General features: G+C 35.2%; 2 protein-coding genes across 3 annotated transcripts; one reads left to right on the plus strand and one right to left on the minus strand.

The window, feature by feature from the left end:
• Nucleotides 1–5,280: 5,280 nt before the first annotated feature.
• LOC127795985 (probable purine permease 4) lies at nucleotides 5,281–7,030 on the minus strand. The gene has a single exon (XM_052327990.1). It carries the CDS (start codon nucleotides 6,953–6,955, stop codon nucleotides 5,705–5,707), a length of 1,251 nt encoding a protein of 416 aa, XP_052183950.1. The 5' UTR covers nucleotides 6,956–7,030; the 3' UTR covers nucleotides 5,281–5,704.
• A 5,529-nt stretch (nucleotides 7,031–12,559) lies between these two features.
• LOC127795986 (DNA replication licensing factor MCM6) lies at nucleotides 12,560–24,365 on the plus strand. 2 transcript variants are annotated; one of them, XM_052327992.1, is made up of 18 exons: nucleotides 12,560–12,756; nucleotides 12,884–13,039; nucleotides 13,171–13,296; nucleotides 13,386–13,548; nucleotides 13,679–13,872; nucleotides 13,965–14,157; nucleotides 14,242–14,316; nucleotides 19,559–19,788; nucleotides 19,886–20,000; nucleotides 21,772–21,846; nucleotides 21,951–22,091; nucleotides 22,213–22,416; nucleotides 22,512–22,673; nucleotides 22,752–22,807; nucleotides 22,898–23,046; nucleotides 23,143–23,259; nucleotides 23,534–23,664; nucleotides 23,772–24,365. In XM_052327992.1, the coding sequence occupies exons 1-18, from the start codon at nucleotides 12,677–12,679 to the stop codon at nucleotides 23,910–23,912; spliced, it is 2,508 nt and encodes an 835-aa protein (XP_052183952.1). In that variant the 5' UTR covers nucleotides 12,560–12,676; the 3' UTR covers nucleotides 23,913–24,365. The 2 variants fall into 2 exon arrangements, with proteins under 2 accessions (XP_052183952.1, XP_052183951.1); XM_052327991.1 differs by having other exon boundaries at nucleotides 23,137–23,259; nucleotides 23,772–24,362.
• Nucleotides 24,366–25,198: the final 833 nt, after the last annotated feature.

Here is a 25,198-nt window from a genome sequence, read left to right on the forward strand (position 1 = left end):
ATTGTCGGAAACCACATGCGACGGTGGTTGATAACAATTGACAATGTGTTTTTCAATTTTGGCCAAAAATTAAAAATTAGATTTATGAAAATTCAGCCGTTAAATCTGTCTCAATTTTATATATGTTAACACCATTGGCTTGACGTCTCTAATGATAGGCTCTGATTGTAAGAATTTTCGATCGACGATGGTTGTCGACAACTGCTGGTGGCGATGATTATGGCTGGTTTAAACTATTCATTAAATAAAATATCATAATATATATATTTTTGAAAAATTCTAAAATAAACATTTTTTTTTATTTTACGAAATAGTTTTTCAAAAAGATAAAAAAAATGTATTTTTAAAAATATCAAAACATACACTTAAAATATAAAATTAAAAATAAATTTAAAACTCAAAATTAAACACCATCTTAAATTTTTGACCCTTATTACAGTCATCTTTTAATTTGTGTAGTTCACTTATATTGAACTTTTAAATTCATAATAATCATAAAACACTGTTAAAAGCTTTTATTATTAAAGCATGATTTAGCAGATGGGCTGTACAAAAAGCGACGCGCGTGGACTACAACGTGGCTCATTTTAATTGTCACTTTATTTTCGTAACATAGCTTTAATTATAACAAAGTTATCAGTTAATAAGGATATATATAATAACAATTTATAATTAAAACAAAGTTAGAATTGGTAAATTGTGAAGAGGGTGGAGAGAGAATGGGAATGGCAGCTAGCGTTGGTGGTGATCGATTGGAGTGGAAACTGGAAAGCTTGGGTGGGTGGCCTGGGGGTGCATGTGTCTTTGTGGTGGAGATGGGATACAACCACAAGTGGCTTTCCTGTACGTGCGATCTTTGCCACTCGAACAAGACAGCAAAATAATTAAAGGATGGAAGAAAGAAAGATGAAGAATTTTACGTGATATATATTCCAGAATTAATAATGTGCTCATATATATATATGTATATTGCTATAAAATTATAAAGAGGGTTCGATGGGAAAGACGACTTTTGATCTATGTATGAATTTGCACACTGTCTAATGTAAGAATAAATCATTCTCCATCGCAAATTTAGCAGGATTCCAATTATTATTCAACACGAGGTGTACGAGCATATGGCCATATCAGGCCGTCATGATATTCATACCTGAAAATTACTCTGATTTGATCTGTATAGCTTTATTATCTCACTATTTAGAGAAATTTTTTAAGATTTTAATTAAAAAGGAAATGAAAACATAAAGATTTAACATATATAATTCGATGTTTAGTCCATGATATATTCCCAAAAAAGTTTTATATATATATATATATAAAATCTACTAATCACCAAATTAAGTTACTGTATCCGATTGCATCCTTTTCAAATAAAGCAACTACTTATTATAAAGAGTGAGTGTAACCCCATTAATACTTCATATATACTAATTACTAATTAAAAAGTCTACTTTTAGTATTCCTGCATAAAATGTGCTTGGGGGATATTATTATATTTTATGAGAAATTAAACACCATGCACCGGGGATGCAAATGATATGAGTAGTTCTATTCTCACTTTGAGATATGTATGTGTGTGTGTGTGTGTGTCTATATATATATATATATATATATACTTTCCCCCTTAATCATGGCGATGGAGAGAGAGAAAAAAAATCAAAATCTCTCCTTCAAATAGAAACTATGGAGAGTGGCCGTCGCTTTGGACAGTGGGAAGTGGCTCTATAGTATAACCTGTCCGTGGTACCATCATCACTCTCCAGTCATATGAAGCCTAATTGTATGCACAGTTCATCCATATCCCCTAGCATCTTTAATTAATCTTTTCCAAAATCATCACTTCACTTTCTTCTTTAATTAATTAAAAGCCCACCAATCCATCATCTTCAGCAAATTGGTGGCTGCCTGGCTCCAAAGCTTGCTTAAATATTAATTATCAGAGTGGTCGACAAATTTGATGAGTTCCTTTCGTTTTCATCAATCCTGGCTTTCTAGCCCATTTTGTCTTTTGTTTGATTGTGAAGACAAGACAAGCTTGGTGAGTTAACCCTTAATCATCATTGGCCTTAGGGCAACTTTTTGATTTCTTATCATTGAAAGAAAAGCGACGATACAGCGATGGGCCACCATGTCTGCTCTCTTTCATTCGATCGCCATGCAAAGCTTGGATTAAAGAAATAATAAGACGACAAAGCAAACCCAGCAGCAGCATGCAGGATATTATCTTTGCCTTGCAGCTAGCCAGTACTGAGATGTAGCTATATTGCTTATAATTAGCTAGGGGTTCGTAGAACAGCCCAAGAGCCACTGAATATGCTTTGCACGATGTATATATTTGTTAATTCTCTTGTAATTAATATATAGAAACTGCCGCTAATTAAGAAGGTTCTGTATGTGGAGTCACATGTGGTAGGATCTGAAGGATGATCACAGATCGCCTGTGAGAATGGTACCCATCTACTAGTTCGATTTGATGCTCACAGATGACTTGTGAAAATGGTTCTGACCAATCGGATTCGATGATTATGAACCAGAGAAAACTTTTACATTAATTAATTGAAATAAATATTAATCTTTATTGTTACAACAAACAAACACAAGACTCAGATTCCAATTAGGAAATTATATTTTTGATTGTCGTATTAACTTATTTATAGAGAAACTTATTCCAGTAATATAAATCTATGCAATATATAAAAGTAAATCTATAATATGACTAAAAGTTAAATTCAAAATATACAGTATAGAGATATACTCAAATTTGATCTGATTTTAATTAGTCTTTATAGGTTGCAACCAAAAGATTATCATTTCTCAAAAGACACCAAGATCTCCATATCAATCTCCTGATGAATTCATTTGCTCGAAACATTGTTAATAGTTTGGGTGTTTTATCTTGAATGGAGTTTTTTTTCTCGTGATAAACACTTTATTAAGATCATTAATTCTTAAAAATATTATACAACCGTGATCTGCCTTTGAACTTGTGATTTAAAAGCATGGACTTAAATACAAAAAGTATCCATTTTTACATTGATGGAACAATTGTGTTTAAATACAAATATTTACCCTATTCACATCTGAAACCCTTTATGCTTCTCATAGTACTCTTTAGCCATGACACACCTTTGAGCACCATGGAAAGATGATAACAGAGCTGTGTTGGCGTTGGATAGGATTAAATGTAGCTAAAGAGAAAATCCCACCATCTCTCTCTCCGCCTCCTTTTCTTGCTTGCTTTAGTACTAATTATTTTGCTTTGTTCTCTCTCTCTCTCTCTCTGTTTACATTCTCGGGCTTTCTCCTTTGGCCCACCACTCGCACTAGAAAGGGCTCTAAAAGCCATGAGCAAACAAAAGTCGCCCCCCTCCCAAAAAGGCTTAGATTTCACTTGGGAAAAAGCATTAAACACACAAAGCAATCTCCACTCCCACATCCATATCAAAGCCTCAGCTCAATCATCATTTCTTCGGCCTATGGAAGTCAAATAGAAAAGGGCTATGGAAGAGATAAAACCCCTATAAAACAAAGCTAATCCCAGATGAGATGACATTCTTTCAGATTTTATTTTTTTTTATATCACAAACTCGTAGACATAGTACAGAATAATAGATATGACAATGATATCTTTATAATTATGAAACCGTTTAATGAATTCCATTATCTTTATGTATAGGATACGTCCAGTTGAGTTGACGTGCAATTTTTATATATTGCTTCGTATATAAAAAAATAAAAATAAAAGAAAGAAGCTTAAAATGTGTAAGAATTTTTGGCAATCTCTCTAGCTCTCTTTTTCTAAAGGAAAGGAAATATGATCTTTTTATGGTGGGAAGAAGGATTTGAGAAGGGCCATATTAGCAAAGTGATTTATTTGTTTTACTTAATTAGATGTCTTTGTGATAACACCTTAATTTGTGCATTTCTTCTTTGCACTATTGGTGAATAATTTGCCTGCTATATGCATACAAAGTCATCATCCATATTAGTCTCTAAGTTATTATCGATCCTGATTATGGTAATTGACTTTGGCCTTTTTCATATTTAATGTGAAAGTGACATTGGGAAGTATTTTAAGATATATATGGGAAGGTGAAATTACTTCTCAAAGAGAGAAAAAAAAATAAGTTGATAATTTAGAAGAGAAAATTGGTTGCAACTTTTGTTTGGCCATGTTGTGGATTGATAAAAATGCTTCTCTAGAGGAGAATCAAGAAAATAAGACATAAGATTATTTATAAATTTAATTGAGATTACTTGAGCAAAAGAATTTTTAATGAATTTTGTAGCAATATCTTAATTTTTTTAGCAAAAGAAAAAACTTAGCAAACAAGTAGTTGTATCAATATCATAAAAGGACTAAAAGTCTAAAACTGATGAAAAAGAAGATTTGAGAGGAAAATTAATTATCAATTTGAACAATGATATATAGAAGGTACTCTCGGTACATATAGTTTGCCAAAATTCTCTTCATAATTTCATGTTTAGATTACACTTTTATAATCCTAACATTATCTCAGTTGAAGATTGTGCAGCAAAAATTTGGGGGGGCGGGGGGGGGGGGGGGGGGGGGATGTAACAAAAATTAGTAGCAAATTGTAAGCTAAAAACCAAATTATAAGACATAGCAAAAAAAAATTAAAAGATATTTCTATTCTATATATCAAGAATACATGTAATTAAGGAGTTTTCTTTTCTGTTTTTTTTCTTTTGCTAGCAATGTAAGGAGTTTTGTTAAAAATATAGAATTATTTTGAAGCAATTATATCTATACAAGTTTTAGGGGCACATAAAATATAATTGTCTCTAAAGTTTGTTTTTTGTTATGGTGATGCAAATATATATATATATATATATATGGAGCAATTAAAGTGTTTCATTAGCGTTACAAACGCTATTTTAAATTTTGGAGTCAAAGTGGACTCAAGATAACGTGTTCACTACTGAACTAATTGAAAAAATTGTACTTTCAATATATATATAAATTTGAACAAAACAAAACGATCATTTGCAGCATTTGGAATTTCAACTTTCTCCGAAGGCATGTATACAATTTGGAGAACTGCAGCCAGCGGCCAGTGACCATTGAAGTCAAGGTTTAGTCAAGCCTATATATTAATTTCATCTGCAGGAAGCCACCCTCTTACGTCATCATGAAGAACTTAATTAACCGGAACGAGTACTGTTGTGTGTATACTTAATCAGCTTAATTAGCAAAGTAATTGCAATTGCTCTGGACATTAATTAATTGTATGGGAGAAGTGTGATGACGGAATGCACATCGATGATCTGAAATTCAGCCTTCAATGGATTCCGTGGATGTCATCAACCGCGCCTTGCATGTAATAAGAGAGTATATCAGCGACCAGAACAAATAAATGTTCGATCGTTCGTGCCTAATTACTTTGCCCACATGCCCCGTTCATCGATCATTACACTATAATCAGCTTGCTAGCTAGAGAAGATATGCACCCAAACCAAATTTACAGACATTTCTTAATTGTCCCAGTGCCGTTTAATTTGCTTCACTTCATTACTCTGAGAGAGAGAAAGAGAGAGAGAGAGAGACAGAGACAGAGAGAGAGAGAGAGTTGCAGAACTAGCTATATATCTAGCTACATAATTAATATGATCTATATATAGTCTTGAGGCGGTAGTCAAATCGAGGATGATGATCATCTCCATTATCGTTGAATCCCAAGGATCAGACCCCGCTGGCTGTAAGATTCTGAGTCATGTCCATGGATTGATGATCCTGATCATGAACATGGCCGCCACCATTGGATTTGACTTTGCTCTCGGCCTGCTCTTTCTCTTTCTTCATCTTCGCATACATACCATAAACATACGAACAAAATCCCCACCCACAAAGCAACGTCGACACCACCTTCAAGCCGCCAAACTCGTCGCCGAACACCAAGACGCCGGCGATAACATTCATTCCCATCAGCGCCGTCATGCAGATCCCGCTGGTCACCGACGTCGTCAGAAACACCATCCCCGCCGTGCCTAGGAAGCACAGCTGCCACGTCACCAAATTCCCCGCCACCGTCCACCAGTACGCCCCCGGACCCAAATCAAACCGTATCCGGCTCTCCCTCCTTATTTCCATGAACCCGCCGTCCGCCGCCATCCCCGCTGCGGCCAGCCCCGTCGCCGCCACCTCCATCACAAGCTGCATTTCCACCACCATGGCGTAGCAGTACACCTTCTTGTAGATCATCTCCATCACCGGCAAATACAGCGCGAACATCAACCCCGCTCCGACTGTCGAGAAGAACCCGATGAAGTACTTTGCCTTGCTTAACCCGGCCGGTCGGTCGTGGTTCGAGCCCAGGGCTAACAAAACCGAGCCAAGCGTCAGAAGAATTACGCAATTCAGGTTCTGAAATGTCACTTTCGTCTTCACGATGATCACGGAGAGAATCAGATTGAAAGCCAACTGGGAAGATAGTAAAAGAGAAGAGGTCGAAACAGGCAAATACGAAGTTCCCCAAGAGAATAGAAGGTTGTTAATGCCCAGCAAGAAGCCTATGGTGATTGAGAAAATCAGGAGGTGAGAATTGAAGCCGGCAAAAGGGCGACGCTGAGTGCACTTGAATAGATAGAAAGGAAGATAAACGACCGGAATAAGGAGAGGAAAACCGGCGGACTGGACAAAGGTGCAGAGCCATCGGCTGGAACCCTTGTGATTGAAGTAGAACTTGGAAAGCAAACTGGCGGAAACCGAACCCACAAAGAGGAACAAGTAATTGACCGCGAGAAGAATCACGTAGCCCTTGCCGGAGGCCTTACGCTGCAGCTGTGCTTCGGCTCCTTGATCTCCAGTGACGTTGATCAGGACCATGTTGACGAATGATCTGTCGGGATATTCCCCTTGTCTTGCCGGGAGGGGGGTTCGAGGGGGGAGATTTTGCGCCGGCGGCGAGGCTTGGGCTTGGGCTGAAGCCTCCATGATGGAGACGAATCTCTTGGTTGAGATGGGAGATCAGATTGAGGGAATGCGATTTGGCTTGGATTTTGGGGCTTCGATGTCTCCTTCCTGCTCTTTAAATACCTCTTTCCGGGACTCTTTTTAAGGCAAAAATTATCTGATGTGCCCTTCCCATGTACCAAATTTAATATTCTTACTTGTTACCTTCTTACCAGAATATTTATTTTCCCTTTAATTAATTAAAAATCCTATTTTTTATTATTATTATTATATTCAACACATAGATTTGTCATATATACTTAAATTCACTTCCATGGGGGAGGCATTATTGAAATGGTTAATTTAATTATGAAATAGTTAGGATTTTAAAAAGGGTTGTAGTAATGGATACATATTTGAGTGAGTTTTTATAGTAATTGGGGGAGGGAGGTGTCGTCAGAGAAAGAGAAGGAAACTTTCGGCTGATACGAGATGTAACATGAGGATCCAATGATTGTAGATCACAATTAGGTGGCACTCTCAGGTACCATCATGAAGCAGCGTTTCCACCATCATGATCATGATCACGGTGACTATGATTTATGATGATGAGGACGCATGAACGACTATGAGGATTAGGTTCATAATAATATAACTAAGTAAGAATGTAAAATATTATTTAATGAATTACTATTCATAATCTTAAAGTAAGAAATTAAATTGCCAACTACTTCAAATTATTTTTCTTGAATTATTGTTTTAATTTGCATATATATTATTTTTTGCAATGGACATGAATAGAAGATGATTATATTTATTTATTTTTTTTGTAGATTAATAATAGAATAGATTATAATTAATCAAACCCCATGCTTATTTTATTGTTCAATTAAACTTAGTTTTAATTTGTTAGATAAGACAAGGAGTATAAGAAATACTATTAAACTAGTACTTATCTCTACAACACATATCACCTAATTAAGCAACTCAAACTTTTCAAATTATTTATTTATTTTTTATAAATTAAACTTCTTCCATTACGTCTACTATATATATCTTCAAATTAAATGGCATCTATCAATTTATTTTTTTATAAGACTAAATTATTTTAATTATACATCACGTATCTTATATTTAATAAACTTTCAAAAATATTTAACATAGAACAATTTTTTTTTTTTTAATAAAGAAGCCAAAACAACTTCCTCATATGTTTTCATCTTGTCGAGAAGCCATTCTGATCGACTATCTTCTTTTTATAGAAATCGACAAACTTTTATCCTATATATTAACGAGTTATTTTAACTTTTTTTCTTATAAAAGTCAACAATTTTTTAACTTATCTAGAAATCGTTAATTCTAATTTCTTCTTCTTTTTTTTATAAAAATCGACAAACTTTGATCTTGTCGATCGAGAAACCATTCCAACTTCTTTTTTTATAGAAGCTGGCAAGCTATTATTCTGTCGGGACAAAATTTGTTATTTTTTTAAATAATGAAAAATATATATCATGAAATTAAAAAAAATTATCGAAATAATGATTATGACTCACTCTATCAAATTATTTTCTTTCAACAGATAAACATAAACGAGTCACAGTAAAATAAAGTACTCAAATATTAATCAGTTTTTATAACAAGAAGAGAAGACAGAAAGTGCTTGCAAACGGGGAGAGAGAGACGGGTGGAGGCTTTAATGTGACAAAATGGTGTTATTTGGTAGAAGTTGGGAGTCAAGAGAGAGAGAGAGAGAGATAAGTTTCAGTTTTGAAACGGCGGAGGAGAGAGAACGGTTGTACATTGAATGTGAAAGCTGAAACGGCTGCATGGCCATGCAACATTGACACCACCTTTAATTGCCAACTCAACACCTTTTTTCACAGAACCCGCCGTGGGCGCCGCCGCCGCCGCCGCCTCAGCTGCGGTCAAACACGTAAATCCAGCAGCCAGATCTCTATCACTGCCAACCTGCTACTGCATGGAATGGAAGTAAATACAGGCATATATATCCTATATATCCACGGGCTCAGGAGAGGCAAAAGATCGTGGCAGATGTAGGGAGGGATACAGAAGCATTGAATCTAATATATATGGTAATATTAAAAATTGCTTCAATGCTTTTCTGCTAATCAACATTCCATTAATATATATTATAAAATAATATTAGTTATAATAAATTTATGGGTTGATGAGTTAGGTTAGTTTGGGTTAAAACTTCTATTATTACTGTCCAACCACCCCAAATCAAAGTTTTTTAAAAATGTCTGAACCAATCCAACCCAAATTAAAATATAACAACCAAACCAACTCAATAATTTACCTTAAATTACCCCCACTTATTTGAATTAGTTTAAATTTTGAACAACACTAGCTAGTCGTTTCTAGTAATTAAGTGGATATAATTTAAACTAAACAATCTATATATCAATGTATAATATATATATATATATGTGTTATGTCTATTTCTTGTACCACTCCATATGGGTCAGACTCGGCCCAATCACCCAAATTCGAGAAGGCCCAGACGACCTCGCCAAAGAAAACCCAGCCACCATCGGGATCCGAAACTCATAAAGTGAGCACCTAGCGAGCTCCCGAGAAGCTCTCATTGATCGACTAATGAGCTCCCGGCAATGTCTTTCAGTTCGCTGAACCACCCAAGTTGTTAGCCCAAAACCCCCAGCTCGCACAAGTAGCAAAGCTGCTAAGAAGTCAGAGGTAGGGTCCAGTTACTTTACCTGTAACAGTCCATACTTCTCGTAATGGGGATCCTACTCCCGATTTTATGTAAACAATAAGGGCAATTTGTCCCCTGTAATCATTGTATTTCTATATGTTATCTAATTTGTAAAAGCCCATCAATATAAATCATAGATATCATGAGGGGTAGGGGTGAGAGAATAATCAGATACCGCCATGAGAAAATAATGAGAAGACGGTCATGGAGCAGACATCGTTCTAGCCGAACCACGTAAAAATCCTGATGTCGATTCATGTCCGAGATATTTGTTTTTCTTCTTCTTGACACTTTGAACTTATTCGCTGCGACCCAAAAATGAATCGGGGTCGGTTGAAATTGAACGTCAACAATATATATATATATATATATATAAACCTTAACTTAGAGTATTTAATTCAAATTAAATTACATTGGATATTATTTATATTATTAAATATATTAAATTACATCTATCTATCTGCCCATGTTAATATACAAATGCTTAACCAAACGCATTTAATTCATATTAAATCACACTAAATTTTGATTACTTTAAATTACATTAAAATTAGTATTAAATGTAATAAATCACATTGAAATAATTTCAGTTAGTGTTTCTCATTTTTCCATTTTCACTATTACAAAAAATAAATAAATTTGTAGAGCATAAACAAATTTGAAGGAATTTGAAGAAATAAAAGAGAAATTACATCGTGACTATTGAATATATATATATATACATTGAAATAATTAAAATATTTTTTTTATATTTTTTTCCACTTTAATTTGTTATTGAAATGACATATTTAAAGGAATTTGTAAAATTTTATCAATTGTAAAATTATTTAAAAGACTTTAAATTATTAAATAAAATAATAAACTAATAACAAACAAAACTATAATAAATAAAATATAAATCAAAATTCATTTCAGTTTTACCACTAAGTTAGATTAAAATTGTTCATTTTAATGTTTCTTCCAATTTTTATTTTGGCTAATAAAAGAAATTTTATAATTAGATGACATTAATGTTATTAAATTACATTGACATAATCCAAATAAATGTTTCTTTTTTATTTTTGTTTTCTGAAATGAATTTGCAGGGTCTTAACAAATTTAAAGGAATTTGTAATATTTTAAAATTTTAAAGATTATTTAAATGAATAAATAAAATGGACCTTAAAAAATGTTTATACCATCTTTATAGATTTTAATATTGTTTAAATGTGTTTGAAATCACATTGATTCATATTATTATCTCCAATAATTATATTAAAATCTTTAAAATTAAGTCATTTATATTTTCCCATTTCCATTATCTAAAGAAATTGTTGTATTAAAGAAATGCGAAACAAATTGTAAACTTTTATGAATGTAAATATATTCATTTTACTGAAAAAATAATTTATATTTTATGAGTCTTTAGATCAAATAATTGTTTTTCCTGTGAAGATTGCCATAAATATAAAATAACACACCCAATACCTATTACTATTTTAAAATTCAACATAATTTAAAAAAAAAATTATTTATTGACAATAAGGTTTTTAATTATATTTAGAAATGAAAAAAAATATAATTTTATATAAAAATATTTTAAATATTTAAACATGCACATTGTTCTATTTCATTTACTCATATATAAAGGTTTTACTGTACTTAACACACTTTAATTTTATTATTTAAATATTTTTATTATTGTTGAAAATAAAATGCATTAAATGTATTTTAAGAGACATTTATTAGCAAAACCCTATAATTCAACTGAAATATTTAATTTACGTTAAATTACTTTAAATAAGACACAACTTCTAAATCACATTAAATTATAGTACAATTGTTTAAATTAATAAAACTCTAAACTCTAATAATAATAATAATAATAATAATAATAATAATAATAATAATAATAATAATAATAATAATAATAATAATAAATGTGAACTAAAATTCATTTTAGTTTTATCATTATAATTATTTAGATGAGTACTCTTTTTATTTTTTATTTCCATTATTAAAAGAAAATTTTCATTATATGAAATTAAAGCTATATGTTAAATTACATTAAACTAATTTAAATAAGTGTTATTTTCCTTTGCTATTTCCTTCTTGAGAGGAGTTTGTATGACTTTTAGCAGATTTAAAGGAATTTGTAAAGCTTTATAAATTTAAAAACCATTTAATAATTTTAAATGATTAAATAAAATGGGGTTTGAAAAAATTATTTTTGTGGATTTTAATATTGTTCAAATGAATTTAAATTCACATTATTAGAACATATAAATTTTATTAAGATCAATAACATTAATTTTGCTTCTATTTTCTCATTTTCATTAATATTCAAATGAATTTGTTATGTTAACAATAAGAGAGTTTCTAAAATTTTTATGAATAAGTAAAATATAATTACCATTATAGCCTTGGAATCAAATAATTATTTGTTTCTTTAAAAATTTTCCATAAATGTAAAATATTACACTCAATACCAAATTATTACTATTTTCAAAGGTTGAATATAATTTCAAATATTAATTTATTGACTATAAATACTTAAACTAAGAGCACAACGTGTTTACGCTTGAAATTATAAACATTTTAAAGAAAATTAATAACACTTATTTCTAAAATTATCAATAAAATTTGATAAATTATAAATACTTTTTATATATAGCAAAAATGTTTGAATACTTTTAGTATTTAAAGTAAATACTTTTATGGATAAGTATTTAAACAATTTTACAAGATAATGAAATAAATACTTTTTTAATTTTTTAAAAATAATATTATAAATTCTTATAATTTATTGAATGTGAAAAATAAACTCAAAATATTATAATCAAAATACATTATCGAAAGAAAGGAAAAAAAAATACTGGGTTAACCACAAGGGGGATGATGCCCAAGTATTTTGGCGGGAAAACGTTGGTTGCCCTGCTCTTTTCCCGCCAAACTCTACAGAAGCCGAATCAAAAGCGAAGCCCTTCGCCGGGGAGAGAGAGCGAGAGAGAGAGAGAGAAGATCTGAAATCTAAAGCGAAGTGAAAAATGGACAGCTACGGAGGCGGGTTCTTCCTGGACGCGAAGGCGGTTCAAGTCGAGGCCATTTTCTTGGACTTCCTCAAGAGGTAATTGCATTGGATCTGAAATTGTGTTCTAAATTCATGCGTATTCGTTCGTTTATAGGTAAAAAATTTCCAAAACTAAGCAAAATTTAGCATTGAATTTGGATTATGCTGCGTTGTGGTGGTTCAGTTTTCGGCTCGATGATCAGAACTCGAAGGAGCCGTTTTACGAAGCAGACATGGAAGCCATGAGACCCAACGAGTCCAACACCATGTTCATCGACTTTTCCCACGTCATCCGCTTCAATGATGTCCTTCAAAGAGCTATCTCCGATGAATACTTCAGGTACATTCGAAAAATGCCCACATTTTATCAATTAATGTGTTTCAAAGTAATAGTACACGTACAGACATGTAATTGTTGACTGGAACGGACTGGTGGGCTTGACTGGAATTGGGATTTGGCTTCTTTTGTAGGTTTGAGCCGTACCTGAAGAATGCTTGTAAGAGATTTGTTATGGAACAGAAGCCCACATTCATCACTGATGATAACCCTAATAAGGACATCAATGTTGCCTTTTATAATCTCCCTTTGTTAAAGAGGTATTTCGACAAGCACCTTATGTGCATGTATAGAACAATTTTGTGAAAATCGTGTTTGCTGATTAAAAAAAAAATGTTGGTTCGGGTAGATTGAGGGATTTGACTACTGCTGACATTGGGAAGCTGGTATCGGTTAGTGGAGTGGTCACGCGAACTAGTGAAGTTCGGCCTGAGCTTCTTCAGGGAACTTTCAAGTGCTTGGAGTGTGGAGCTGTTGTCAAGAATGTTGAGCAGCAATTCAAGTATACTGAGGTTAGTAGTTTTTCTACTTCATTCTCCGTTCTCTGATTCTGTCAATTTTCCTACTTCTAAAGTTAAATATTTTAACTCATCTGTCTTTAAAGAACTTGTTTTTTTTATGTGTTCTCCTTGTGGGTGGCAGCCTATAATCTGCATGAGTGCTACTTGCAACAACAGGGCAAAGTGGGCTTTGCTAAGGCAAGATAGTAAATTTGCGGATTGGCAGAGGGTTAGAGTTCAGGAAACCTCTAAAGAAATTCCAGCAGGCTCCCTTCCAAGATCACTTGATGTCATTCTTCGTCATGACATCGTAGAACAGGCCAGGGCTGGTGACACGTGAGACTTCTACTACTATTACGTGATAATTCCAAAGATGAATTTTATCTGGTTCAGTTTCTTCAATACTTACAGCTGCACTTCCATTGCAGGGTCATATTTACAGGCACCGTGGTTGTGATACCTGACATTTTGGCATTGGCCTCTCCAGGAGAGAGAGCTGAATGCCGAAGAGAGGCTTCTCAGCACAAGAATGCTGCTGGGAATGAAGGTGTTAGGGGTCTTCGAGCACTTGGAGTTAGAGACCTCTCATATCGCCTTGCCTTCATTGCTAATTCGGTTCAGGTTTGTGTCTGATTTCATTTCATTTGATGTTAATTACATTGATTTACTGATGTTTTCTTTAATGTCTTTTGCTCTGCCATTTAGATCTCTGATGGCAGAAGGGACACTGACATCAGAAACAGGAGGAGAGATGATGAAGAGGAGAACCAGCAGTTCACGGTGGGTTATTTTACATGCTACCTGCACTTTAGTTTTCTAAGTATGCTTTTTCTGAAATTAACTAATTATGCACACTTGAATTCTCATTGTAGAAGCCTTTCTCTATCCATTTGTGTAGAATATTGGCATTCTTGTCAATAATCTTAATTCTGGTTCTGTAAAGCATTTGGGCTATAATGCTGTGAAAGGTGGTATGACAGTAATGATTGATTTTAGATAATACAAATACTTGATATTCTAACAAAGAGAATGAAAAAGGCCTCGTAATCTTATTCTAGAAATGAGCTGAACACAGCTTTAAATACAATGCTCCAAATTGCTCTGCTCCTAACTGTCCAACTATCATAACTGACTACATTAACCGCCTCTAGCTCATATACAACTAACAGTATGCAAAACATTTATTTAACATAACAAGAGTATCTGTTACTCCCCCTCAAGATGGACCATGAATATCAAGAATGGTCATCTTGGACAATAAAGGAAACAGCTGGACAGCTGGTAAAGCCTTAGTAAACACATCAGCCAATTGGTGCGCTCAACAATCTTGTCCCAAACAAAATGACAATCAAGCTCTATATGTTCGGTGCGTTCATGAAATACTGGATTGGTGGCAATGTGAACTGCTGCTTGGTTATCACAGAAAAGCAGAGCAAGAGCTGAGGGAGAGACTCGAAAATCCATTAGGAGCGGATTAAGCCATGTAATCTCACTGGCAGTGGAAGCTAGAGCTCAATACTCAGCTTTAACTGATGAGCGGGATACGGTGCTCTGCTTCTTAGATCTCCATGAGACTAGGGACTCACCAAGAAAAACACAAAATTCAGTAACAAACCCCTAAGAATCTAAACACGAACCTCAGTCAGCATCAGAAAATGCACGAAACTGCAAAGACGATGATGCTGAGAAGAACAACCCTTGATTAGAAGCAGCCTTACGATACCGTAAGAGATGATGTGCAGCATCAAGATGAGGTCTTCTAGGTTGAGATACAAACTGACTAAGCTTATGAACAGTGAAAGTAATATCTGGCCGAAAAATGGTTAAGTAAAGTAACCGGCCAATAAGCCTTCGATATATAGAATCATCCTCAAGCAAGTCACCCTCAGAAGAACTCAACTTGAGATTAGGTAGCATAGGTAAGGAAGCAGGCTTACTAGCTAGAAAACTTGTATCTTCAAGGAGTTATAAAGTGTAGTGCTGTTGAGAAAACAAAATACCTTTGGCTGATTGAGCAATCTCTAAATCAAGAAAATACCTCAAATAGCCAAGATCCTTGAGCTTGAACTGACTATGAAGGTAAGACTTGAGAGAATCTATGACTGTAATATCATAACTTGTGATGATAATATCATCCACATAAATGAGAAGAGTCACAAAAGAGAAACCATTACCCTTGGTAAATAGAGAATAGTCAGATTTTGATTGTTGGAAACCATACTGAATAAGGGCATGAAAGAACTTAGAAAACCACTACCGGGAGGCCTGTTTTAGACTATAGATGGATTTATGTAATCTACATACCAATTTCTCCTCCTGAGAAGGAGCAAGAACGTGAGGCTGATAACTAAGAGGGAGATCCATGTAAATTTCCTCAAAAAGGTCACCATTGAGGAAGGCATTGTTGACATCAAGCTGAACAAGAGTCCATATGTGCATAGCAGCAAGAGCAAGTAAAACTTTGACAGTAACTAACTTGGCAACTGGGAAAACGTGTCAATGAAATCCAACCATTCTTGTTGAGTGTATCCTTTAGCCACTAAATGAGCTTTGTGCCTCTCTATAGAACTATTAGACTTATACTTAATCTTGTAAATCCATTTACAACCAATGACATGTTTGTTATGAGGAAGAATAGTAAAAGACCAAGTATTATTAAGATACATAGCATCTAATTCAACAGTCATAACATCCCTCCAGTGAGCATATTGCATAGCTTGGTGATAATATTGTGGTTCAAAATTGGAAGAGACATTAAGAAGGAAAAAACTATGGGTAGGAGAAAGCTTAGAGTAAGAAACATAATGGTGCAAAGGGTATGAGGACTTGGTTGAAGGAGGATGTCTATGGGCTAACAAGTTACAATGAAAATCTTGAAGATATGTAGGAGGTCTAATGGTTCTAGAAGACCAGCAAACAGGGATGATGGAAACAAGATCAGCTTCAACCGGGCAGGGATTAGAGAGGATAGGGGGTGTCCTCAGCCAAGGCTTGAGAGGCAGCACGTACATGGAAAGGAAATATATGCTCATGAAACACAACATCACAAGATATAGAAACAGCCTTGGTGGTTAGATCATACAACTTGTAACCTTTTACACCTGGAGGATAGCCAATGAAAATACAGGCTGTAGCTCTAGGATGAAACTTTGTTCTGTGAGAAGGTAAGGTAGAGGCAAAACAAAGGCTACCAAAGACTCTGAAAGAAGTGTAGTCCACAGGAGATTAATATAGCAATTGATAAGGGGATTTGTAATGTATAATTGGAGCAGGAGTCCTATTAATCAAGAAGGTAGCAGTAATATTCAGTAAACTGCAATTCAGGAGCATTGTCTGATCTAAAACTCTTAATCATTTTGTTGAATTGAGTTTCAAATAGAGAGAAAAACTTGGGAATGATGGTTCTAGCCTCAGATTTATGCCTCATGAGAAAAGCCTAAGTAAACCTCGTGCAGTCATCAACCAAAGTAAGAAAGTATCTATGATCGGCGTAAGTTGGCATATGATATGGACCCCAAGTATCACAATGAATAAGATCAAAAGCACATTGGGACAAATGATTATTTGAAACAAACGATAGCCTTCTCTGTTTAGCTAAAGGGCATACTGAGCAAGGAACACTGTCAATGTTTTTGTATTGCAACTGATCTTTTAGTTTGTCCATCTACTTAAAAGAAAGATGACCTAGCTTGCTATGCCAGGTAGTTTTGCTAACAACATGAGCTATTGTAGCATTAGAAGTACATGCCCTATCTACCATCTGATTATTAGATACAATAGATTCAACATCAAAGACATACAGACCTTCAAGTAGGTCACCCTTGCCAATCATCTTCAAGTTGTGTGCATCCTGAATAATATAGGTATGAGAAAAGAAACTGAGACAAATGGTATTTTTCTCAGCTAATGCACTCATAGAAATCAAGTTAAATTTGAACTGAGGCACATATAGAACATTCTCAAGCACTATATGAGGAGTAAGTTTCACATTTCCAATAGAATTCACTGAAATCCAAGTATGATCAAGAAGTGTAATATAAGCATTTTGAATAGGCCTCAACTGATCAAATGAGGAATGGTTAAAACAGATATGACTTGTGGCTCTTGAATCCACTATCCAATACCTAGGACAACTGAGCACTGGACAGACAGGAAAAACAGGTACCTGATGCCTAATCAGGAGAAGCATCAAGTTTTGCACTTGTCTTAACAACAGTAAGATGTGAGCTTAACATGTTCAACAACTGCTGATACTGCACTGGGTTCAGGGACTGCATAAAGCCTCCAATCTCCTGATTCTGGGATTGACTATTATTAGAATAAGACACCCGACTAACAACAGTAGATTTCACTTGATTAGAGTTCATTTGGCTAGGGTTATTTCGCTGTTTAGGCTTGTATCCTGGAGGATAGCCATGCAGTTTGTAACACTTATCTATAGTGTGTCCATTGTACCCACAATGAGTGCATATAGGTCGTTCTTTCTTCTGAAATCTACCATGATTAAGTTTACTCACATCATGCTTAACGGAGAATATAACAAAATTAGAACCACCAGTAGAATTAAGAACATTCCTCTGATTTTCTTCTTGAGTAATGAGTGCAAAGACTTTGTTAATTAGAGGTATTGGATCCATAAGGAGTAATTGACCTCTAACTTGCGCATAGGAATCGTGTAATCCTATAGTTACTAATTTCTTCCCAAATGATTTCACACGCGCAGAGATCTCCTTAGACACAGAATTCAAGATCCAAGAAATAACAATATTGTTGTTTCTGATCCAAGCGTTAAGAAGAGGACCATCACTTGAAGGTCGAGGAATGGATCCATTGACAAGCCCTAGCTTATTCTTTATCGACAACGCGATCATCATTGCGTGGCTCCACGAAGCATAATTGTCTCCTGTTAGCGGTTGAGAAACCAGGAGAAGGCCAGGGTTGTCGAAATGATGTAGAAAGTAAGGACTTGATCCATCGTCAATGGCGGACTTGCTCATTGACGAGGAAGATAAGTCTGGAATCATTGTCGCCATAGGACAAATATGGACGAACAAAAGGTTTGAAAGAATCGCAAATATGCAGACTTCGAACAAAGAAGACTGCAGGGGCCGTCGAGGCCGCTGGAGAAGAATCGGGAGAATACGACGGCGAGAGTCGGCAAAGAGGAAGCGAGCTAGTGCTCTGATACCATATTGAAACAAAGAGAATGAAAAATGCCTCATAATCTTATTCCAGAAATGAGCTGAACACAGCTTTAAATACAATGCTCCAAATTGCTCTGCTCCTAACTGTCCAACTATCATAACTGACTACATTATCCTAGTCTAACTCATATACAACTAACAGGACGCATAACAAGTATTTAACATAACAAGAGTATATGTTACTTGATATCATGCTTACATTCCAACCAGTACTCATTTTAATAAACCTGTCAAGTCACTACCTAAGAAGAGGGGTGCTCATGACCAAATATGTGGTGAAGCAGTTGGCTGGAAAGTGGAGGTTCACATAGTTCAACGACAAACTCAACGGTTCTCTTTTATTGTTTGAGAGTACTCATATCTCTTTTGATAGATTTGGTATCATGTTGCATCTATATGGGGGCTATTTAGTTGTGGAAATTGTGCTTGTCCAAATGTTAGTACAGAAAAAGTAGCTTTCAATCTAAAAAATTGGAACACGTGATCAAAAAATAGTTTTTTCTTCTGTGTAATTTATGTCAGAAGGAGATAGAGATGATATGGGGAAATTTTTTTGAAGAAGCGTAATTTTGTATTTGAAGTTTTGAACAGCTTTTCTAATTTTCAATTTTTTGTGGAGTGGTTTTCCAGAAAATTTGGTTTTTTTCCCACAACTGAACAGCCCTTAATTCTTCCTGGAGCTTCTGCTTCATTGTAGTCAGATTATGGATTTCTCCATTCCATATGCAGTTTTGGCTTCGCTGTCATATTAGTTCTTTGCATGCATCTACCCGGAGAACACCAACAGCATCAATATTATCTGCCCAACTGTTTTGCAGGCAGAAGAGCTAGATGACGTCCAAACAATGCGGAATACTCCTGACTTCTTCAATAAGCTTGTTGACAGTATTGCTCCAACTATTTTTGGACACCAAGATATCAAACGAGCAATCCTGCTTATGCTTGTGGGTGGTCTTCACAAGATCACTCATGAAGGCATCAACTTGAGAGGAGACATCAATGTCTGTATTGTTGGAGATCCCAGTTGTGCAAAGTCTCAATTTCTCAAGTATGTCTACCCTTTTTTATTTTTGCTTCCTTTTCTTCTGGTTTTCTTTTGTTATTTTGATCTTGAAACTTATTAATGCTGTTCTCTCTGTCTAAAGGTATACTTCAGGTCTAGTTCCACGCTCTGTCTACACATCTGGAAAGTCCTCCTCTGCTGCTGGATTGACTGCAACAGTAGCAAAAGAACCAGAAACTGGGGAATTTTGTATTGAGGTTGCATTACATTTCTGTTTCTCTATTTTTTGGTGTTGAATTGTTATAAATTACGTGTTGCATTACTACTTGGCCGCATGCATTGCACTCACTGAGCTGGGAATAGGTGATGAAGAAATGCTATGGTCATAGAGCAACAAAAAATTAGGATATCTCCGCCTATGAGTTAAGATATGACTTAAGCTGCATGTCCTCTTTGTATAGAACTACACCTGCAACCAAATACTAAGAACAACATAACCATGTTCTTCCGGTTAACAAAAGAACCAGAAGAGGTCTTTTTTTCTTTTTCTAACCAGGAACTAAAAGAAATTGAAAGCCCCTTGACTCCAGCTTTATTCTATCATGTCTTCTTTTCCCCAGTTGACTCCAGCATCATAGTTTGTCTCTTTTTTCCCATATCCTTGATGCTAATAAAATCTCTAGCATTGTGTTCCACTTCAAAACTTTTCTCGAGAGTGCGGAATAGAGCGAAATCAAGAGTTTCAAAAGTATGCCCCTTCTTGGTGCTGATTATAAATTCAGTCCATAACCAGAGTCCTGTTGGTAGCAATGCATAACCGTTGCTGTATCATGAGTTTGTGACTGTTGATATAGTTGGAATGCTGTGGCAGCCTTGTTAATTGGGATTGTGGCCAACACCCTAAGCAACCTTGGCCTGAACTTTTATCTCCAACCTTGGTAGATGATATGCTTTAACCATGCTAATAATGTATATCAAAACTCTCATGAATATTCTGCCAAAAATTTTATATGCTATAAAAAAGCTATGCCTATCAGAAAGCTGTTAAGGTGTGAAAATCCAGAATTGCATGCATAAGGTAATTTTGAGTAGGTGCAGATGTAATGAGTCTCTTTGGCTCGTGTAGATGTGATCAATGAGAACCGCAAAAGGCTAATTGACTATTAATACAGCTTATCATGTCGATGTTGTCACACTCTTCTGCTTCAATTTCCAGGCATTGCTATTTCCAGCTTCAAATTGATTTTGAAGTTCCTGTCTTTGCTATTTTTGTTGTTCAAAGGCAACTAAGTATAGAACATTTTGGAGATGATCATTAGTTACTGACAGAGTAACTATGTTTCAAATACTTAAAGCTAGTTTATAGACTCATTCAAATTTGATATAAACATCAATTAATGTTTCTAGAATTTCATATTTAGTGAACTAACAGAGTAATACCTTTCAAGGTCACATTTTTTTTAATGCAGTCAGATAAACTTTTTCTTTTTTCAAAAGCTACATTTTCATCCCAACTTTCCAATACTTTTGCTCATCTGGATGACTTCTTTTTGGTTTATGCCTGGAAGTGTGAAGTAGTTTGATTGCTCTAGATGAGGTAAGAACTCATCTGGCTTAAAATCATAGTGCTAATAAATACATGAGTATCTCTAATAGAAATCAAACTGTAAACATTGTCATGGTTTGGTTGGAAACGAGAGATCATCAAACATGTGAAGTACATCATCATATACCTGACCTCAAACCCCCCAAAAAGGTGAATGCCATGTACAGATGCTCCTATCACGTGAGAAAAGAATCAAAGAGCATCAACTGAAGACGCCAATGGCAAGCCTCTGGACAAATCCACTCTAATTTCTGAATTCAAGAACTATGATTTGGTACAGCAAAGTGAGACATGCATTACCAAATTATGAAAATTATAGTGAAATATAAGAACAATGTTGGAAACTTCTTCACTGGTTACTGTTGGAACCCTTATAGTAGTACTTGGCTCAGGACTATTGACACTGTTTCCAATAATCTCAGGCTGGAGCACTAATGCTTGCAGATAATGGTATTTGCTGCATTGATGAATTTGATAAGATGGACATCAGGGACCAGGTTATTTTCATTCTATGCATAGCCTCCTTTGCAATTTTTTCCACCTCTTTCCTGGAGATGTTATGCATGTGACTTACTATCCCGTGAAATATAATGGCCTGAAGGTTGCAATTCATGAAGCCATGGAACAGCAGACGATAAGCATAACAAAAGCAGGAATACAAGCAACACTGAACGCTCGAACATCAATTCTAGCTGCAGCTAATCCCACTGGTGGGCGCTATGATAAATCAAAACCACTAAAGGTAAGGCTGAAAATCTATCACGAGCTTCATTTATTGATAAATCACATCTCTGTCTAGTGTTTGCATCTGGCAAAATATTTTTTGGGGGTCTTTTGTATTGACAAACAATACCTTTTTGCAGTATAATGTGGCTCTGCCACCTGCTATTCTTTCGAGGTTTGATCTGGTATATGTTATGATCGATGACCCAGATGATCAAACCGATTACCATATTGCTCACCACATTGTGAGAGTCCATCAGAAACGTGAAGATGCAATTGCTCCAGCATTTACAACCGCTCAATTGAAGCGTTATATAGCATATACAAAATCTCTGAAACCAAAGGTGTGGTGCTACTTTTCCTATAATGGAATGGTAACTTTATATGTTTAAATGCTATTTTGCTTTTACCCATATTGATAAAGTTTAGATCCATGCAGCTAACCCTGGAAGCCCGGAAATTGTTGGTTGATTCATATGTTACACTTCGAAGAGGTGATACAACACCTGGGAGCAGAGTTGCATATCGCATGACAGTTAGACAGCTGGAGGCATTGATCCGGCTTTCAGAGGCTGTTGCTCGAATTTATATGGATGTAGAGGTGCTTAAATTAGCAGAAGTTATTACATCTTGACATGGAAATGCAGTCTGACAAATAGAATATAAATTTTATGTACAGGTGCATCCTCGCCATGTACGTATCGCTGTTAGACTGCTGAAAACATCAGTAATCAGGCAAGAAAATGATCAATTCTCTCCCTCCCTCTCTCTCTCTCTCCATCCATACATTTGTTAATTCCTGTGATCATGATATTTACCATGCAGTGTGGAGTCCAGTGAGATAGACCTATCTGAGTTTCAGGAAGAAAATCAAGATGATGTTGATGGAGGTGATGGTAGAGATAATGGATTTGGTCAAGATGAAACTCACCCTAGTGACGCCGCGCCAAATCCAGCTTCTGAGAATGTGGGAGGTACCATACTAAAAATGTTACAACTTGTCCATTTTTTTAATGGGACTTAATCATATATGTGCAGGCTTTAATCAGCGTCTGATCATGCAGAAACAGCAAGACCTGCAAATCAACAGGGAAAAAAACTTGTGATAAGTGATGAATATTTTCAGAGGGTTACTCAAGCCCTTGTAATGCGGCTTAGACGGCATGAAGAAACTGTAAATAGAGAAGGTAAGATGCCATAGGTGCTTCTCATCTATCCTTTTGAATAGAGATGAATAACTCACTTTGATGTAACAGAAAGCCTGTCCTTTAGTGATTTACTAAAGCATGCATTAGCTTATTACAAGCTTTGGCGCTTGGGGTTCTAGACCTAGATAGTGATTATGAAGCCCTCATTCATGCCACAAGCCAATCATCCTCAATTTAAAATGATTGCTGTAATCTGTTTGTCATCAATGAAGTTCGTTGTGTTGAATGCCTTGTGGTTTCTGTGTATTTGCAGGCACTGGGCTGGCTGGAATGAGACAGAGGGATTTGATTCAATGGTATGTGAGTCAACAGAATGAGAAAAACAACTACAGCTCCTTGGAGGAGGCAGCGACAGAAGTGTCAAAAGTCAAAGCGATTATAGAGGTAAGCCTGTATTATAATGAACCTACACTTTTGCGCGTATTACTAATTGTTGAGTAGGTAAAAGAGCTTGAAGTGCTCATATAGAGAGACATGACTCTATATTGCAGAGTCTGATAAGAAGAGAAGGCCATTTGATAGTCCTGGATGATGGTAGTCAAGCAGCTGCAGATGGTGAAAGTGGAAGGCAGCCTTCATCATCCAGAAATGACAGGATTTTAGCTGTGGCTCCTAATTACGTCGTAGATTGATTGAGATCGCACATAAATGTTTCTAAATATGGAATACAAACCCCTCATCCATGCGTTTGCTGCTCCGAATGAGGTAAATGTAGCATAATCACCCAACCTTACAATTAGGTGATCTATCCAATTGTAAGATAAGACCCCTCGAGTTCATTAGTTCTAGAGTTCAATTTTTTGGGGTTTTTTTTATTTTAAGTTCTTATTTACAGAGGCTGTAAGTCCGGGACTTGTCTTTGACTGTGGGAAAGAATCCCGTTGCATATTTGCATGTTCTTGTATTATGTCTTTAATTCATCGTATAATATGCGTTTCAAACGTATAATATATATACTACTACTAGTAAGCTAGCTAAGCCCTCAAAAAACATGAGCTTAGATTTGGATTCAGATTTGGGTTAGGTATGGTGTTGGATTTAGATTTGGGTTTGGATCTGGATTGGGTGGGAAGATTAAAAATAAGATTGATTGTATCATGCGGCTGTATTGTTATCATCAGCACTCAGCAGAGTGGTTTTTTCTTTCATTTATATTGTTATAATTTTGTCATGTTGTTGAATGAGTAAAGGACTGGTAAGTGAAAAAGAGGATATTAGAGGGTCACAATCATAAAGAGTTCCAAACTCAGACGCAAAATAAAAACTACTGCTACCACGTCATCCTTTAATTATTTTTCTTTTGTAAAATTTTATTTGCATTTATGCTTTTTCTCTTCACAGTCACTTTTTAATATATTTTAGTCTGAAACGAAAATTCAATTTTATCCTTTATTTTGTTTAATGTTCAACTACCTACATTACGCAATCATCTATCACTTTTTTTTCACCGATCAAATTTTATAATTCATTTCTTATTATTTCATTCTCGCCATTGTAAAGCTATTTTCTCGAGGTCACTTATTTCATATCTACCATTACTTAGTTATTTTCGCTCAGTCAGTCGGAGTTAGTCATAGAATATTGTAGTCAAATATTGACGATGATGTGTGCAGAGTTTGACAAGAAATATAACAACTATTAAAAAAAACACCACAAATCATTATACGGATAAGTAAGTAAACGAGTTTTGAGAATTATAATAATATATGTATTTATGTATTAGTGTCTGTAGTAAGAGGTCGAGAAATTGAATTCGAAAAACTCTAGGAAATCCATTAGGGAAAGTCTTTCTCGAACCCTAGAATTTGTGGAATTTGGGCTTCCTCGAATCCTAGGGTTCGGGGGAAGTCATGTTTCCTGAACCTTAGGATTTGGGGAATTTGGGCTTCCCCGAACCCTAGGATTCGGGGAAGTCTAG

Source organism: Diospyros lotus, chromosome 2, assembly GCF_014633365.1.
Source record: "Diospyros lotus cultivar Yz01 chromosome 2, ASM1463336v1, whole genome shotgun sequence".
Lineage (NCBI taxonomy): Eukaryota > Viridiplantae > Streptophyta > Magnoliopsida > Ericales > Ebenaceae > Diospyros > Diospyros lotus.